Below are 19,605 nucleotides of genomic sequence, written 5' to 3'. Positions count from 1 at the left end.
GGTGAGGGCTCAAGATGTCCTTTTTGATACATTTGATTTTTTCAACATTGTTATCTTTTGTTCAGGCTTCAGCAATTGTTAAAATGCATAATGGATTAGCAAGGAAATTAGATATGTTTCCTGGACTAAAGAATGCTACTTTTGGCTTTCAGTGAAGGAAAACTTTACAAAGAAAAGAAAAAAAAGTAATTATAGTGCAAGTCATATTTAATTGCAGGAATGACTGTAACCACATTGTTTGCATGAATTTGTCACCATAAACTTTCCAAATTATTCAAGTACTGGGATAGACTGGTATTTTAAAAATTGATTCTGGAAAGCGAAGTGTTTATTTTGGCTTATGTGCTAAAAGGAAAAAAAGTACCCTGGAAGATGCTGTGCTAGGGCTCAGCTGTAGGGAGGCAACTCATCAAAATCCTTGTTGCCGAAGGAGGAGTTTTTAATATCACCAAATCTAGGAAGAATGCTCTCTGTGAGCAATTATTTCTCCTCTTAGTAGGAAAAACATGGAAAAAACCACAAATCTCAGCTTAGGCACCCTAGGCCTGCCACACTGGTTTGTTCACAGCAGCAAGCTCTAGCCTAGTTAGAACAAAATTCCTTTGCATTTTTTAACCATCTCAGCAGGGCAGAAGAGGAGCAGCTACTGAAGAGATTGACTTGAAATAACTGAATTGGGTTTAGTCTCTATCTTGCCCTCTGAAGGAGGCAAGTGTGAACCATTCACCATGTGTTTCTCTACTGGTAATCGAGTTATATAACGGTGATCATTTTAGGTCATRAATCTTTCATATGATCCATAGGTAGAGCACAAGAAAATCCACAGATATTCCGTTTCAGAATCTTTACGGATTATATGTGGAATCTGTAAGCAAGATTTTAAATGGATGTGCATGTACTTGTACGAGAAGACTAGTGAGATCTGAAAGCAAAGAAGTTGGATCATCTCGGTAATGTAAAGAAGGTGATTTTGCTCCTCTGAAACTCTTTCAAGGTTAAAACAAAACAAATCTCCCGAACATAGGTACAATCTATACTGGTTCTCCAGCAAATTCATAAAGCAACCCCTATAAATTGATATGTGATACCATAAAGTGTGAATATGAGAATATATGCATTATAAGCCTGAAGATTTATAGAACTTGTCTGCTGTCAATGGCCACTGCTGCAGCTGCTGGCCTGCAGTCTTAGTCTTTACCAACCATTTTCCTCATCTTGTTCGAGGCTGTCATAAAGTAAGAGCAGACGTGTTGCTGTATTAATAAGAATATTCTTTAAAAATCTGGCTTCTGTATCATAAAACCTTGAGGGTAACATATCAAATCCTTACAGCATTTTCCAATATGCATTAATAGTGTTATTAATGGAATAAAAGTGTTCAGTATTGTTTTTTTTAAAAGAGATCTGTAGAAACCAGAATGTGAAGAAACACCAGGCTGATCTTGCTTAATTTCAGCTTACTCTTTTTAAGATTAAATTGCTTTATTTTAATGCAAGTAATTTTTGTACCTACAGTGAAAAATAAATATATTAATGTTTTCTTAGAAATAAAAAATGATGAGATTGACATTGAAATCACATGTATAGTCAGTAATTTTATAATAGCACGTAGCACTGATCTGATCTGCTTACAAATACTTTACAGTTATTAATGAAATCCCCACAGCAAACCGATCGAGCAAAGTATTTGTATTCTGAAGACTTAAAATCTTGAGTTCTCATATACTAAGAATAGTTACCTACCCGAATTAAGATAATAAGATCAAATTCTCTTTTAATCCATATTGGTATAATCCTGCTGGTATCAGTTAGGTTCTACCAACATAAGGATAAGMAGAAAATTGGATTTTGGATTTAAACAATCTGAAACACTTAAAAAAATGTTCTGGGAAATTAAAAAGGAGGACTAATGAATTAACCTTTTATCTTGTTAAYAGTTCTTACATAAAGAGTTATATTTTTTTTAAGATGAAGGAAGGTAGTTCCTAGCTATTATTAACAGTGTCCTTTAATATTGATACTTACCTGTATCTTTTGGTTGRTTTACGGATTCTACTCTTAAGGTGGGTGAGAGAGAATCTTTATTTTTTTTGTTGTTGCTTCAGATGTTGTAATGTCTTTAGTATTCTTTGGTGTGCTCGCTGCCTGAAGCATACATGCAGTGCCTGAAGCTAGTTTGCTGCTTCTGTTTTAAGTACCATTTCCAAATCTTGCACACTGTATTGCAAATAGAAATTTGCATCAGATGTCACTTTATCATTTTGACAGCCGCCTCATCTACTCTGTTGCTCTGTCTCTAAAGAGAATAAGTAGATGGAATTACAAGTTGTTATCCATGGGAAATCATGTAATGATGTAATTAACATTAATAGAACAGCTAACAACGGCAACAGCCAAAAACTCTAGAAAAAATCCTTAGGATTATGTTGTAGTTGTTTGTTTTGAGAAAGTAAAACTATCTCAAATTTTCATTTTCATTTAATTATTTTTTACTCTATTTTTTATAGTTTTCTTAGTTATGAAATTAAGTACATTTATATGCTTTTTAATATGATGGATTTTGTGCTGTGCAGAGAACAATTAGACAAAATGTGAAAACCATTTATGGAGTTCTGGGCATGGAGGTTTTCATTTGTACATTGTTTTTGACTGTTATTAACAATGATGTTAGTAGGAACATGCAGGTCTTGTGGAATATTTTGGAAAGCACTTCCTTCTGAATACCTTGCTCTGGATCTGAGTTTTGATTGTTTGTTTGTGKTGTTGTTGCTGTTGCTTGTTGGGGTTGTGTTTTCTGTTGTTGGTTGGTTGGCTTGTTTGTCATTCTCTTGCACTGTGGCAGTCATTCCAACTTTTGTTGCTCAAAAATAAGTTATGACCTGACACTTCACTCTTAAAATGCCATCTTGATTAACAGCAGGCCTCCCAAACTACAACAGAAATGGATAAATCAGAAAATCTTGAATTTGAAATATTGGAGAATACAAGATAGCACGTTGGTCACAGAAGTATTTTCTCTCATCATATCTGAAAGATTTCTGTTAGCAATATGATCATGAGGATAAACTGAAATGCTGGAATGTCCATTGCTAATTTAAGGTTCTCTATCGCTTGTGATAACCTAGCAGGTTGTGGTGTTTGAGTGGTTTAACAGGCAGTTATCTGGTCTTCAGTAGATCTGAAGAGACAAGTAGGAGGATGTTTAGGAGTTTTTGTTGTTTGAAACTATTTGGTCTAGTGTCTCTAAAGTAATAAGGCATTGACATTAYGTTCTATTAATTATAAAAATAGGTTGTTTTCCTTTTAGAGATTCTGTTTGCAATTTATTATTTTTCCATTGTAACGGAAAAGGAGTACAAAGTATTCTGTATTTCACTTCATAAATTTTAAACTCATCAAGAGATATTCCTTTAAGAGTTTCCAACAATTGAGTGCTAATATTTGAAGCAGATCCCCTCTCTCTTATAGTCTTATAGTGGTCAAGGCCATGAAAGGTAGATGCTCTATACGTTCATTGCAGGAGATGATATACGGTAGTTATTTTAAATGTTGAAATAATGAAGCTACACACAAATACTTGCAGGTATCCCTTTAGGTAAAATCAAAAATAAATTACTGTACCAAATGAAAAGATAATATATACAGGGTCATACTAGGTCTGGATTTGATCTCATTTGTATCTGCATAAATCATTCACAGCTGTATTGAAATGAATAAATTTACATGAATGTAAAATTGGATTAATTGAGATCACAATCAGGTCTGTTGGGCTTTCTAGCTTCTCAGAGGAATCTGAAAAAGGAAATCTTTAACTTCAGAATATACCTCACGTCGCCCAATTTTAATAAACTTTCAAAGAAAATTAACTGTATAAGGGGAGTACAGTTATGAACGAAGTGTCTCTTTGTGTTCCCTATATTGATTTCCCATTGATTTCTTTCAATGTGGCCATGGGAAGGATGAATTCAGAAAAGATGAATTGAAGMAGCCCTTTTTAGGGAGCACGCAGGACTAAGTTATTTCTTGGTGAAAATTATTTGAACTTACCTCAGAGTCTGAGGTGCACACTAAGGGGTTCAAACTCTGCTTTCAACTGCACATAATCATGTATGATCTCCCTTGGAASTTTTGTGCAAATTTCCTTTTATTCATTATTAAGGTAAGTATTATCATGAAGGAATACATCTGTTTAAGCGTAAGTTAGAATCAAAAATTGTGTTTTGCTCTTTTTTGAAATCTTGTCAATCAAAATTAAATATACTTGCAGTACATGGCAAAAAAAAAAAAAAAGCTTTCCTAAATTAGTTTGGCAGAGAGATTGCTTGTGTCCAAGCAGAGCAAATCTAAAAGTATTGTGAATGGATTTGGCAGGGGGAGAGGTAAAAGATTGTTGTGACCTGGAGCAATTACAGCACAGTATGTATATATATATGAGTAATGAAGACACACAAATTCTTGTCAGCATTCAGCTGTTGATGAATGGAATAAAAGCCATTTATTTATATGAATGGCTAATATGAACTGCTTGGGAAGAACCTCATAGCATCCCTCCCCAAAGTGGTTAGCAAAAGCATCAGACAGGGTGTTTGGAATAAGCAGCAGGCCCCAGCGCTTCCCCCGTGGAAATCCTGGGGCGGAGAAGGGAACCTGCTCCGTGCCGGGCGCGCAGCTAAACCTCCTTTTCCCAGTGCATCTGACCTACTTAGCGCATCTGCGCCGTGCAGATGGCGGCTGCTCGCGGTGGCTCGAGGGCGGCCGGCGCTGCGCCGCGCTCGTGGGCCACGGTGCCCGCACGGCCTCACCGCCGTCCTCGCTGTCGGGCAGCGCAAAACGATAACAACACGATGCTCTTCAGGTGGCTAACCGCCTCTCTTGGTGATGTTGGAGCTAGTTGGTAATAGGAAGCTGAAAGGTGATTTAGAACTGTGGAAATGTATGTTACGTATCAAGATTTTTGTCCCTTTCCGAGTTCTTAAGAATGGAGGCCGTTTTTTTGTGTGTGTGAATTTTATTAGTTCCAGAGAAAAGAAATAATGACTGTAGCCTCATTGCTCCAGAACTTGTTTGGACCTTGGAACCCTTCATCGTTCAAATTCCTATCCAAAAATRGGTAGAATCTGTTCATTATGAAATCCATAATTTGACCACTGATGCCCTTAGTGACAGCAAATGGACTGTCTTCCTGGCCTGGGTGTCTGCATTTGTGGCATGACATGAGAGGCTCTTGCTACCACCTGTGAAAAAATTCCTGTTACCTATAACCAGATTTTCCTGGCACTTGTATAAAATGTATCCACACCTGGTGGTCTTTGGTYCAATAACAATGAATCGCTACTGAAGCATTTCCATAAATGTCACAGTGTCATAACTCACTGTTGTCTCCAAAAAAAAAAGGCCAGATAGCTTTAATGTCATTAGGGTGCGGTGTCTCTAACAGGGTTTGTGCATTTTCTGCCATCCTTTCCTCCCTTCCCTGATTCCTACCTCTCTCTTATGCTGTTATGGCAGTGTATGGACTTGAGGCTAGGCTGGAGGGTACTTAGGGTCACAGCTTTCCTAGGATTTCCTGATGTTTTCCTGTTTCTTTAAGGTTCAAATACTGCTTCAAGTGAGCTAGTGTGGGACTGAGTATAGCAATCAAATATCTACTAAATAAAAAATGAAGGTTATTTAATAGTAAATGGAAATCCTTTCGAATGTATTTGCTGTGTGCCTGTTTGTAGCCAACCCTCCTTTCTTCTTTGATGAGGGTTGGGATTCAGTGGGATTCAGAACAGGAAGGGTGAAATACATTTGGATTATCCACTACTTGTTGCTGTGGCAACATAGATGCATAATTTTAAAGGGAAGCATTTTCAGCATTTGGGATAGATGGCATTTTATGTCTTTTTGCCATTTCAGATTCAGAAATAGGATTATCGTTTGTCAAGTTCTTATAATTGTCACGCATCCGCTTGAAATATAATGCCTTATATGTTATGTTTATAAAATGTATAACAAAAATTAGTCAAGAGAACGATCTCTAATCGCTCAGGCATGCATCATAAATGAAGGGTTTGATTTGACAACAAAAATTACTCTTACAATCTGTATTACCAGAGCTTTGCTAAGTGGTAAATAGTTTAATGTATTGGGAGTTTTTGACAACAGATGAAGACCTGCCACTTTAAAGACTCCCTTGCCTTAACTGCTTTCTAACTCCAGTAGTCAAAAGCTGTTAAGCTTTAAGTGCTCTGTCATATTTGTGAGCTTTTATAGCAGAAGAGTAGAACAGACAGCAGCGATGATGGAAAACGATGGTAGGTAGAATTAAAATACTCTAAAGCATTGAGACAATTGTATGTAATGCCTTGAACTGAATCCTTTTTGAATGAAATGATCAGCCATATGTGCCACCCTTATGGACCCTGTAAGAAGAAGAGAAGAAATGTACCCTATTGCTAACTGTGCATGAAATTGCAGTGTTAGGAGATATTGACCAGATGTTTCAATCTCAACAAATAGCTTGTTATGGAACTGAGTGAAAATCTCTTTGCTGCTTTGATCACATACACCTTAAAGGAAGAAGTAATTTAATAGAGACTGTCAAAGTTCATCATTGTCAATAAACTTTGACTTGACCTTTGCCATCTGTTTTTGATACCATTGCTGATAGAAGTTGATAGGCAGATGTTTGCTCTTTGCACTGTATGAATTCTGTGCTGCCAGACAATGAAAGAGATCACTTCSCATTTTTTGCTGTGATTCTGAGTGTGGGTGTGTTCATTGAGAATGCACACGATCTAGTGAGTGTGACATAGGCATGTAKTAAAATGTTTTTTTTAAGGTTATGGATAATGAAAACAACCTGTGAAATCTGTAATGTTTGCAGCACTGTCATCTTTACTGTTAGGTTAGCATCTAAAAACATGTACGATGTTTTATGCTGGAAGACTTTAAGGCATTTTTCGAATGCTTATCAGTCTTCCCATTATCTCCATGAAGTAAACATTAATTCTTTGGAGACAKGGTACTTTGAAACATGATTAGCAACAGTGTACAGTTGCACACTGAGTGTGTYGTACTGTGCCGAAGTAGTACCTTGAGTTTTCACGTTTGTATTAATATTAACATACTTTGCTTCCAGCCACATTGAATAGCGGGATTTTTTGTTTGTTTGTTTTTTTTTTTTGTTAGATTTTATTTGCTGCTTTGTCATATTACACAGAGTGTTCAACAAGGAACTTAATATCTTTTCATTCCCTTACTGATAGATAAAGGAACTCTAAACCTTACCTCATACCTATCTTATTAATAGCTTATTAAAAAGTGTCATCATTATGTGCCTGGGAGAAGAAACGGCGCCAGTGATGTGGAAGATGAAAGGGAGGGATGCTGGAGATGAGGCGGCGAAGCTGTGGTTGGTATTTCAGGCTCTGCCCTCCAAGGCGGGCAGAGGTGCAGGGCCAGGCTGCAGTTCGTCATGCGCCTCGCCAGGTCTCGCGGGARGCATCCGGGTTCTGATCTGCAGCAGGTTTTATGCCCGACTTGTGTTTAACATCAGTAGAGAGTCTGCAGCCCTCCAGGCATTTAAGGCAGAACTGTATATACATCAGAAATCCRGGATAAATGAGTGGAATAAGGAATACTGGAATTAGGATTCTTGTTTGCCCAATTTATAAGGGGTCAAATAAAGACAGCCTAGCTTTGGGACGTGTTACAACTTGAGGAGATGACCACTACAAATTTAATTACAGAGTCTTTGCTTGTATTTCCTTTTAGAGAGCAGCTGATTAACTAAAATCTATCTAAAAATAAAACAGTGGATAAGGAGCTAAAGAGCAAACGAGGAAGAATAGGAAGTAGAATACAAGAGAACAATAACACTGAAACTATTTGTAGTAGGGATTTTGTTCAGAGGCAGTTGGTTAGCTTTGTGTTTTCAAATGTAGAAGTGAATGAAGTATTGCTCCTGGATGATTAACATTTTGATAGACATCTTATTTTGAAAAGCTATGGGAAAATGCAACTTGCGGCACCATACTGCAGCTAATAGATATCCCTGTACAGGGATTTGGATAGTACATGTTGGACCAACTTCTGATAAGATGTAGATATTAGTCTCAGTGCAAGGATTTAGCTAGTCTTTTTCCTTTCAAAAATATTATCACTTTTATCTCACTTGACTGGAAGTTGCTTGAGGGTGTTGTCATACATTTTAACAATATCACTTCCTCATGCAAGATTTGGCAGCTTCAGCTAATGGTGGAGGAATTACTGCACAGTACATTGAGCTCCCTTTTACAGGCCTGTCTTTATAAAGATAAGCTTATTTTTTCCTCTTCAATTTTTCTCCTAAATGACCATTAGGTGGTAATAGCCATTGCAGTCTATAAGTATAGATTGGTGAAAAAATAAAAAGATAAAGGTTCCAAAGGTGCCTGAACAAAGCCATAGGATCTCATCTGTTTTCCGGGSTCTTGATGCTGTATTTGATGGTTCTTATAGCAATGATTCCTGGATGGGGATATGAAATGATATAGTATGCATAATAATAACTGAACATTGAGTTCCAGTTGTGCKTCAGATGTTCCACACCACTGGCAAGAAATAAGCAAGCATGGTCACTTGGAACAGGGAAAGCGATGAGGACTTTGTAGCCTAGTTTTTGCATATTGACAGCAGTTCACGTGCTTTTTATATGTATGGAATGGTTTAGTGTTTTTATCTTTTCTTGTGTTAGTTGGTATTCTAAGATGACATGTGATTTATTTTAATAGCAAAATCCTAAGGTATTACTAAAAGGTTTTTAATAGTTTATAAATTTGGTGATGAGAAATGTTCTAGGAGTAAAACAAACTGGTGAAACCTGAAGGGGTATCTGGACTTGTTCTAAACTTCGAAATAGAATAAAAAAAGAGATACTGCAAACAGAACGATATGGAAGCAAGAGTGATGAGAACAATTGCTGTTCTGATTTACTGGAAGGATGCTTTGTGAGTAGTTACCGGCATTGTGTAGTTCAGATTTAGCAAGTGTGTTAAGTCTTAGCTAATTTTAGGACTTTAGAGTCCGCTTTTCTGTGGACTGCAATTTAAAATAAAATCACATGTGACAGATCTTACAGAGAAGAGTCCAGCTTCAAATAATGCACTTCAGATGCACTTCAAGTGTCTGTATTCAGTGGTGTTAACAAGTTCTAAAGTCGCTTCTCCGTGAAGGGGCATAATGCTGCCTGCTTGTCAGAGGCCCAGTATTTAGGATTCAAGTATACACCTGAAAATCCCAAGTACAGAAGGTACCACAGTCTAAGCAAAGCTTCATGTGCTTTAGCATTGTTAGTTTAAGGAGACTGGCAGATGTGGAAATGCACTGCTAGCTACAGCCTTAAGAAAGGTTCAGGAGCTAAGGAAATCAGAGGGAGAAAAACGCAGGATTCGAGGCAAACATCTTCCTCAGCCTGCTGTGGCATATAGTCATTAGTGTTGCCCCCGAATATGTGACACTTGTAGCAAAGCATAAAGTCATGTTAAAATGCCATCCTTTCTGAAGGGTTATTGTTTCAGTCTGTGGGCTATAAAGCTGTCTGTCATCTTTAAGCTTCATCAGTCTGGTGTTCTGATTTAGGTTGTAAGGGATGGTGTGTTCAGACTCAGCAGCAGTGAGTTGTCCTTTTGCAGAGAAGAGTCTATTTGCAACAGAAGGTGGTGAGGAAAATTAGCTCAAGTATTCAGTTGTGTTGCTTTTTGCCTTTCAAGCAGAGGTTCTCTACTGTGAACTTTGCAGCAGCAGCAAAGCTTTGAACAGGGCTCATCTGCTTTGTAGTGGGATGCTACACTGAGATGACTCTACACTGTGTCTTAAACATGACATTCAGAAGTTAAATAGCATACTTGGAAAATACAAATGAAATATCTCTGTCCTTTTTCTAATTCTTTAAGACCACTGATTGCATGGTGTAAGAGGGCATTTTATGGTTCTTTGGGTGTTAGAGACCACACAAATAACTCTGTGACCTCATTCAGGTCTGAAAATGGTTCTCAAAAGGCAGCATTCAGTAGTCAGAGTCAAGTCCTTTCCAGTGTTAGAAGTAGTGCTTCTGCAGCTCAGAGAAAAGGCTGCTTGCAAAGGTATCCTCTAATCAAAAGTGGGAGATGGATGTACCATATTTTTCAGATCTGAGGATATGAATGAATGGGACTGAATGGGACAACAGAGGTTTTGAGAGTTTTATTCATTCAGATTTTTTTTTTTGTTGTTGTTTCCATCTTTCAAGAAAAGGCAATGTTCCCTTCAATTGCTACCCATTCCCTGGAACACAAAGGTTCTTGCACTTCATCAGCAAAAATGTGCCTAAGAGTTCACCCTGTTAACTCTGATCACTTTAAGACATTTAAAAAGAGACTCCTGCTTCTGTGACCTCATATGAATCTTATGAAGCCAAGGGAAAAAATATTCTTTCTTTCTCTGGTGTATCTTAGAGCAGTTAGAGTGATGGCCTCTTTGGAGATATTGGCTTCAGTACTTGATWATAAGGAATAGTTTGTTGGTGGGATAGGGCAATTCAAAATTAGGTGTTTATTTTGAAATCAGCCTAATTTTAAACTAGGATTATGCTGAGCAAGGAAAAAAAATAGTTGGAATGTTAGTATTTGCATTTGTTTTTCCAGAGTGAATATAATAAAAATGTAAGGAAAATGTCATCTGTTTAACTCCAGAGAAAGGTGTTTTGCTTCCCCTGCCTCTTTCTCTGTCACAGATGCTTATTCTAACTGGCAGGGTCAGGGCCTGTCCTWGTGTGTACCTGATGTCCTTAAGTTGCATTGACAGAGAAAAACTGCAGGATGGAGAAACACACTAGGTTTCATAAACTGCTCTAGATGTTGGGTTTCCTCTGCAACATCATTGAAATTCAAATATTCTCCCTCCTGAGGCTGTCTTGTTCCTTCATGATAAGTTCCTACTTTGGTCACTTCTGTCTTTGGGCTGTTAACAGTCTCCAAGTCCCTAGGGAAATGGTGAGGATCCTTGGTGTGGCCAGGTGCCAACCTCTGCTGACCAGCCTGTCAATACAGTTTGTTAATAACTGCCTTGCTGCGTAGTCAAACCCTAGATAATTAACTCATTAGGCTAGTGCCTGCTGAGCTGGGTCATTTTCCGTTTCTGTCTAGAGTCTTTTCATTCAATTAAATCTTTTATTTCATGTAAATCTGTAAATTGAATTTGCAGTTGATACAGTCCTGAACCTGGTATTATTGTGCATGGTTTGCTATTTGCCCTCATTTGAGGTTGGATATAATACTACATGGTCATCTTACTGTCTAGGGGTAACTGAGCCCTCACTCTCATTTTGAGTCTTTCAGCCATAAGTTTCAAAACAATAATAATGGTGTGTGAAATAGTCTCTTAACTCCATGTTCCCCATGGACTCCAAAAAAACTCCATGTTTTTCCAAATCAGGATATTCAAAGTTAAACTCAATCCAGGATCAAATGCAAAAGAGAGTCCTCCATGGTCCACTCTAAACGCATTATTTTGTGTCATTTGTTTAGCACAAAATGGAGAGAGCGTTTGCTGTGGCTCGTTCTGTTAGCTRCAGCGTGCCACCCATTGCTTTCTGTAGTTCACGTACATCATGTTGGCAACCTAATGTCCACTTGAGTCCTTTACCAATAAAAGATCTTTTAACTGGGGTAAAGGGAGAAGAGYTGGGAATTCACTTGACTAACAGGACCTCATTACTGTCATTATGGCAGCGTATAGAGATYATTCCAAGAAGAGGTGGAAGTTTTTGTAACTGGAGATCTACGAGGAGAGGATCTTGACAGAAACACTGTTTTTCCATCTTCCTCCCTGTTTAACTTAGCTCAGCTGTTCAAATGGGAACAGTATCTAACAAGTGGGATTGTTCCCAACAACAAAAGACTCATGTCCAAAATAATCATCAGTATGAGAGGAGTTGTTACGTACAGAGGCAGTGGTCTGCTCAAATATACAGAGCTTTGTCTCAAGAGGTTTGTCTCGAGAAACTCCAGATCTTGACTTCTGATTTGGAAGAATAACCTGTATTTAAAGTAAGGGCTGTCGCAATTATTTATGGCATGTGTCACACCTGCATTCAAACTGAGCTGCTGCCAATAACCAAACCTGATTTTTAACAGAAATTATTTTTCTTTTTTTTTCACAGAAATTATGTGAAATACTAATTACTTCTACCTCAAATGTTAACAGACTTTATATGTAAAGGATGACAAGTTAGGTGATTTGTGAAAATGTTACAAATCTAAGGTGTATTTTGCATATTATGTTTGAAGTGATTTCTGTTAATTCTTATCTGTGAAAATAAGGCATGCCATTCCAGACAAGAGGCAAGGCTTCACATCTATCTGTTTTTATCCATATGGAAACTTGATCCTTGTTCCTCACAGAAAGTCGCAACATCTTTAATCTTGTTAAATAATCTATTCTACTTAACCATACCTTCAAATATAAAATACTATCACTTAAAAAAATATATATCACTTTGCCAAGTCTTCTGTATAAATATAAGGATGTTGTAGATGGATCTCTTACTTATTAGAAGTTTAATTTATATTAATTGAAAATAGTGCAGAGACAGCAGAGCAGGGCTCGTATGCCTTTCAAGAATGAGAGTCTGAATGCTGCTGTCATCTGACAAGACAATCTTTTTGCCCTTAAACTAGATGCACATTAAATTGCTTCAAGAAAGGGACCTTGTTACTTTTATCTACCTTTGCCTTATTAATGAAGACCTTGGATGACTAAAGCAATCTTTTTTTCCCTCTGGAGCTGGAAGTAATGAAGATGTGACTAAGCATGTATTTGCAACTCAGTTACTTGACCTTTCTACAACCCACAGATACCGCTAATGCTGATTTGTAATGGAGACATTATCGTTTATTTAAATCTTGATTAGGAAACAATTATAAGTAGGGTTTTAGCATTGCAGTAAATTGATGTAGCCTTTAATTCCTACTATAGATTGAGTGGATAAGCTTTCTGCCTGTAATTAGAGGGAATTATAATGACTTGAGTTGGTTGACTCATCGCTAGCAGAGTAGAGCCCAGAATGGTTTCTTCACTTTTTTCTTTATTTTTTAACTTCACTCTTGATTTTACTTTGCTAAATACTACTTTTTAAACTTGATACAAAACGGAGCTACATTTACACTTGAATGATGTGTGCTTAGTATTAATAAAAGAGAAGCTTATAAAATAATCCAGTACCCTGGCAACAAGATGCAGCTATGTTCTTTCTTTACAAATCAAGTGACAGAACTCCTCTCAATAAAGTTGAAGATAGATATTTTCTCGTGTGATTTAACAATCTGAATGAGGAGCATTTCCTGTATTTGCATATAATTAAATGGTAGACACAAAAGGTTATTTTCAGTATCATTTAGTTCTTGTGTATATATTTTGAGTGTCACAGTGTTTCTTTCTGCATTTCTCAAACACATTGTTTTCCTTATATTTGCTGTCTCCCTCTGTTCAGTTTTTTCCTTTTCTACAAATGTCCTTTAAAAATACTGTTCTCAGTTTGAATGCACAGGCATCTCCTTTGAGGAACAGAACATTTTTAGTGTGCTTTTAAAGGTATTTCATACCTACTTTATTTGATACACTGACAATTACAGGTACTTATGTGAGTTTTAGGGCATCTATTAGATATTCAGTAGGGTCACTAAGGTAAATGCTTTATTCTTGGTTGCTCGTGCCTCAGCTGAGGTGGCTGATGTTTTCTGCTTGGCATAGAAGTGTCCTGTAGCATCCGTTTATGCCCACAGCATTGTAGGCACAGAATTCAATATGGCAAATGGAAAAAGTGTCAAGCAATGTATAAGATGTGCTAACTATGAATGTTTTGTTTCATTTTCTGTGGATCTGCAGTGGATGATTCAGAGCCCCTACAAAGCTGCAACTTTCTTTGGATGCATCGGCAAAGATAAATTTGGGGAGATCTTAAAGAAGAAGGCTGAGGAAGCGCATGTGGATGCCCATTACTATGAGCAGAGTGAAGAGCCAACAGGAACGTGTGCCGCGTGTATCACTAGTGATAACAGGTCAGGTACATTCAATTTTTCTCGGGGTGGAACTTCACTTGTTTGGAGTATTTGACCTTTTAGAAATTCTCACTTTCAGATGTAAACGTGCATACTCAAAGGCAAAAGAAGTTTGTTATCTTCACATGAAGTTCTCACATTAATTATGTTTTTACCTTCATTTGTAGGTTCTGTATGCAGTTTAGCAAAAACACTACCAAGAATAAAGGTGTTTGTGTGCTATGATTCTTTCCATTCACCCAGTGCCTTTTGTGGCAGTCACCACTCTGTAGATGGCATTATGGGAAAATGAAGTCAATATTGTCAGTAGACAAACATAATGAAGTTTATATTCCAAGTATATGATTTCTTGCCATGCATCTTAATAGATTATAAYAGTTTAGATAAATTTATTCATAAAAATGTCAGCAAGTACTTCTTGAAAATGGTAACTGTTTATTGAGCAGAAGCTTTGATTTGCTAACATAAATTACTTTTCTCTCTCTTAATATCCAATGTTTGCTCAAAGAGTAGCGACAGTGGCTTCATCTCAGTTATTGTTTTAGAATGTGCTTTCAGCTCCATGGAGTACCAGACATTAATTTCCCTCCTTGGGAGGGGGAGAAAAGAGAGCAAGGCTGCCACTTAAGGCTTTACTAGGCAAACCCCTCTCTTGAGGTGAGACCACAGTGTATGCCCAACCTGATTTGTATTTGTATTCCCTCTGATTTTTGCTTTTGAACATCATCTTGATTTGTAAGAATCTCTCTAACCTGGCCCCAGTTGATAACTCTTCAGTCCTTTGCGGTACTTAAGGCATATGCTGAGTTCCTCCCTAGGGCAGGTCAGATTTCTTGTCTCTCTTGGAGAACGGGAAGCTGCACTCCTGATTTTCCCAGGAAGTGACCGTGCAAATTCACCTTTCAGGTGCCCTAAAATGAGCTTCTTGTTCTTCCAAAGTTGGTTTAGCTTTAAGAGGATTCTAAGCCAAGTGGAGATAACTGCTCTAAATTCTCCAACTTAACAACACTAATCTGCTTTGTTTTTTAAGCGATCTTCAAAAAAAAAAAAAGTAACACATGATTAAACCATAAAGTAGTATCTGTAGCAGTCTCATCATAATCTGACTTTGATTTGTACATTGTGCACATATATATGCGTGCATGCTCATATATACAGTCTCCATGGATTTTAAAAAATTGCCAAAACTGAGAGTTTCAATTTGTTTTCTAAKCTCGGTTTGCAAGAATCGCTGCTTATGCACATATCTATCTTGTTTCTACATTATCCTTCTTGGATTTCTTGCCAGTAAATTGAAAATACTCTTATTCACAAGGAATTAGAATTTCTTGTGCTTCTAGGGAGTATATTTTGATTTGGTTTGGTTTTTATCTTCATTTTACTTTTTTTCAGAAATTCACATTAATTTTCTTTGGCTTCTGGGTGTAAGACCTTCTGAAGAATCAGAGATAAGCCCCAAGAGTATTTCCTAGGCATGAAATGGCACAGAACTCTGCTGTCTCTAAATCTGTTCCAAAAAAGTTAGCTTATAACTTTTTTGTTTTGCTGTTGATAATCTATTTTACTTAATTGAATGACTAGTGACAAATATTTCAGAAAGCTTATAGAAAATTTGGTTGCTGATGTTGTAAAAGATTCTTCTGGTTTTTTTGCTTGTTCCAAATTRTATTATTGGTTATTCTCCTAGTGAGGCTGCACAGAAGGATTTAATCACAGTAGCAAGAATTTAAAAATTGTGCATAATTCTCTTGCTTTCCTTCTTCTAGCAATACATYTCTAACTGATATGTCTTTCATAAGACTGAATGTCTGCAGCTGAAGATGTCAAATAGAATAACGTAGAGGTTCTTGTGAGGGACAAGGGATTGTAGACTATGGACAGACGCAGCTACTCCAAAATATTTGCTGGGTATGAGAAGAGAGCTTAGTGAACATCTGAGGGTAATATTCTTCATACAGAGAATTGATCACACAATATAAAAAGGATGATTCAAAGCAAATGAGGCAATATGATGTTATATATAAAAATATAATATAAACTATGTGGATTTTAAGTGTGCTAACTTAAAAAATATTCTGAAGTGGTCAAATGTGTATTTGACAAAGATTTTTGTAAATCTTTTTCGTATTCCTGAGAGTCTTTGAGAACTTTTTGTACTTGAAGAAATTTGCAGTAGTAATAAAGGAGAATGTAATGCATGTGTGTTAATCATTCTAGGTCCCTTGTAGCTAACCTTGCAGCTGCTAATTGCTATAAGAAGGAAAAGCATCTTGATTTGGAGAAGAACTGGAAGCTGGTGGAAAAGGCCAAAGTTTACTATATAGCAGTAAGTTCACCTTTTTTATACTGTGAAAGCTTGTGCTACAGCACTGTCTGTGAGACTTAGGCAATGAGGATGGTTATTGCTTATGGTTTTGGGTGATTTCTCATGAATATGCTGAAGGAAAATCACTGCTTCAATTTCAGCAGTTTGATTTCTTTAGCATTAAATGTACAAATTTTACAAGTATGTTTTAGCTGTGTGTTTTCTTAAACTAGTGGGAGAAATTATAAGAACTAAACATTTTGAGAGCTTTTGTAGTAGTGCATCACATTTACATTTCACATTTGCTAGTGGATTGTTGTGCAGGATGCACAAATTATGTAGAAAAACACTATTAGCATAATTATTCGCTGCAAACAGTTTGAGCTTATTTGTGTGAACAATCTTAATTGCTATTTATTCCATAGTAATTACTATGGCACCTTATAACTCAATATTTCAGAAACAATGATTGTGACAAATCACTTGAATGTGGGCGGTGGGGTAAACTGATTTCAATGATGAAATTTTATATGGATTAAAGCGGTTTGGGGATCGGGCATTAGCAGATTCATAATTAGTATGCTTTTTTTAACCATTCAAGGATGAATCAAGCCAGATTATTGTATCCATTCAGATTGCATCTTGTCTAGATATGTGGTGAATTTCTTTTCATTTTACTCTCAAGTTTATATAACTGATCACAATTAGCCAACATAAAACATCTACGATGGATTAAAACCTCATAATGTGCATATAATGTATATATTCTGTATGACAGCTGCTTCMATTCTGCTACCTGAGCTATGTGGGAACAGCTGGTAAGAAGTGTAAAAAATTGATTATCCAGGAGGAACAAGTTCATTCAAAATACAGTTATTTCTTTTAGCCAGTGTTAATTTCTCCTACAGCCTGTTAGCGTGCAGTGCTGTAGGCTTTACATGGTTCTTATTGATTCTTGTGTATGGCCAAGGCTGCCCTTTGTAACTGTCAAAAAATAGTTACAATCTTTTCAGTAAACAAAGAAAATGCATCCTGCTGCTCCTGTAATATCATTGTGCTATATTCAAAAATACCTACGTTTGTTGTTTTCTACTGCTTTTTAATTGKTTTTTGCAGCGTGCTCTGTTTTCATTTCTCAATAATTTTATCTCGATCTGCCCTGAAMGCCATGGGTATGAATTAATAGTATGGGCTAAATATTAAAGAAGGCTAAGAGTATCGTTAAGCAGTCACAAATGTTAGCCAAAGCTCTGCTGCCCTAAGCTTTTTGAATTTCACCATGCTTTTATATAATTACCACTAAAAGTTCCCATRTAGAATTTTATAAAGTTAGGAGACGCTTCAGGCAAGGCGGATAAGGTGAGAGACTTGGCTTTTTTTATCATGTAGTCTTCATCTTACTTGAGTGTAAAAGTTTTTTCTGTGTTCATTGCTTTCATTGCTTTAATTTTGACTAGCTGATTTACTATAGAGTTTTTGATATATACTCAAAGTTGATTTTCAAATGCCAGGTCTATAGCATCCAAGCATTGACAAGCATAGAATTACTGTGCTAAATACAAAGTCAAATTCAAGATGTTGATATTTTAATCAATAAATAAGTATCAGTGAAATGCTAATAAATTGTATTAAATATTTGCAAAATTAACTTTTGTTTAAGGAGACATTCAATTGCAAGAGGTTATTTGTTAGGTGAGGGACTTGGTCTATATCCATAGCAAATGCAGTTGATGGTTTAATTTCAGAAAATTTTAGGAGAGTGTTATCACTTCAGATTAGAGGTCCCATATGTAAAAATATTTAAATGTATAGGACTGGACTCATTCCCTTTTGCAGTGCTGTCTTGATGGTCTTGTGTGCCCTTTTCTTTCATTTAGCAGCTTTATGGTCAGTTTTGTAGCAATTTATCAGGTTAAACAAAACCAATTTGTGAGCAATTACCACTCTGGAGATACGGGGTAGCCTTTCTTGGTCATTAGTTCTCTGTTGTGGCTGTCTTCACTTCTTGTTACTTTCCCTGGCTTTCCAGTGTGCATATGTTGCTCTTTATTTGCTTCTTTCTGGCCAACTGTCACCTGTTTCTTAGAATGCATTAGGCTGGCTATTAGCGATAGATATTTATTCTGGAAATCTGTGTCCTGAGATTATCAAACAATCCATTTGCTTGGCAGAGCAGGGCAGTTAGTGCTTCAGGACAGGTCTGCGATATCCCGTGGTTATCTGTACGTGCTTCTTGGAATAGATAATACGCTTTGCAGGGCGGCATTCAGCAGAATGGCCCTCTGATGAAACTTAACTCTGAAATCTAATCCATTCACAGAGGGGGGAATAGGTACAAAGGAAAAGATAGTGAACCCATGACAGAATCCTGAAAGGGAACTTCTGTTACCCTCAACGAACACAATACATTTATTTAAGCCATCTGGTAATTAGATCAGCCAGACAAATTGGAGAAAGACTAGCAAAGAATAGAACCTTGTAAATCATAGATAGAAGCAAAATGCAGAGGCTGCCTCAGCTTTCTCAAAGGCAGAAAACCTAAAAGATGCATTTTAGTTCCTTAAAATTATTCTAGCTTTGTCTTTTGAGATAGGCTATGTGCTCCATCATACTCCATGTGTTTTCTTTCCTTTCTCCAGTTTGAGCTCATCTGCCTGTAGTAATTGACTATCATTGTACCATTGGCATCATATCTTCCAGTGTGTCATGGTAATTTCGTTGTRGATCAGCTAGCTGCACTGTTGGGGTCCAGTTAAGATTCTCTGCTAGGAATTTTACGCTGGTTCCTACTGGAGCGAAAGAATCTTTCCCTCTGACTTTTTCTTCCTGTTTCAAGATAAATTGAGGGTTCTGATGAAATGAAACATTATTACACTGAAAAGACAATTCTGAAATTGTGAATGGAACGTAGATTGACATCAAAACAATTTTAACTGAGAGGCTTTTGTGTGCCTTGTTTCTTTAGTTTTTTCTTTCTGTGGATCCATGCTTTCCATCAGAACTTGCATTTTAGAATTAATTGAATTGTTGCCACATCTTACAAATTTGGGTTATCTAAATCCTTATTTAGCACCTCACTTGCCTTATTCTCAGATACACTGGAAAAAGTAATGTTAATACTATTGTATTTATGTAGGCCTATGGATAAGAATTCTAAATATATCCTAATATATTGCTTTTTCTTGTTGTTGAGATGATCAGTCTCAGTTCCTACTGAAATCTCTGGGAATTGCTGGT

At 36.8% G+C, this 19,605-nt stretch overlaps 1 protein-coding gene across 1 annotated transcript in view; it reads left to right on the top strand.

Moving 5' to 3' along the window:
* The window catches only part of ADK (adenosine kinase), a 231,582-nt gene that overhangs the window by 76,533 nt on the left and 135,444 nt on the right, over positions 1 to 19,605 (top strand). The window contains exons 4-5 of the mRNA XM_026044165.1: positions 13,891 to 14,063; positions 16,281 to 16,389. Coding sequence (XP_025899950.1) covers positions 13,891 to 14,063; positions 16,281 to 16,389 — 282 coding nt within the window. The remainder of the gene's footprint in view (positions 1 to 13,890; positions 14,064 to 16,280; positions 16,390 to 19,605) is intronic.

Source organism: Nothoprocta perdicaria, unplaced genomic scaffold (assembly GCF_003342845.1).
Source record: "Nothoprocta perdicaria isolate Ctin4 unplaced genomic scaffold, notPer1 scaffold_105, whole genome shotgun sequence".
Taxonomy (NCBI): Eukaryota; Metazoa; Chordata; class Aves; order Tinamiformes; family Tinamidae; genus Nothoprocta; species Nothoprocta perdicaria.
Note: the sequence above shows the minus strand (reverse complement) of the source record. Positions and strands in the feature narration are given on the sequence as shown.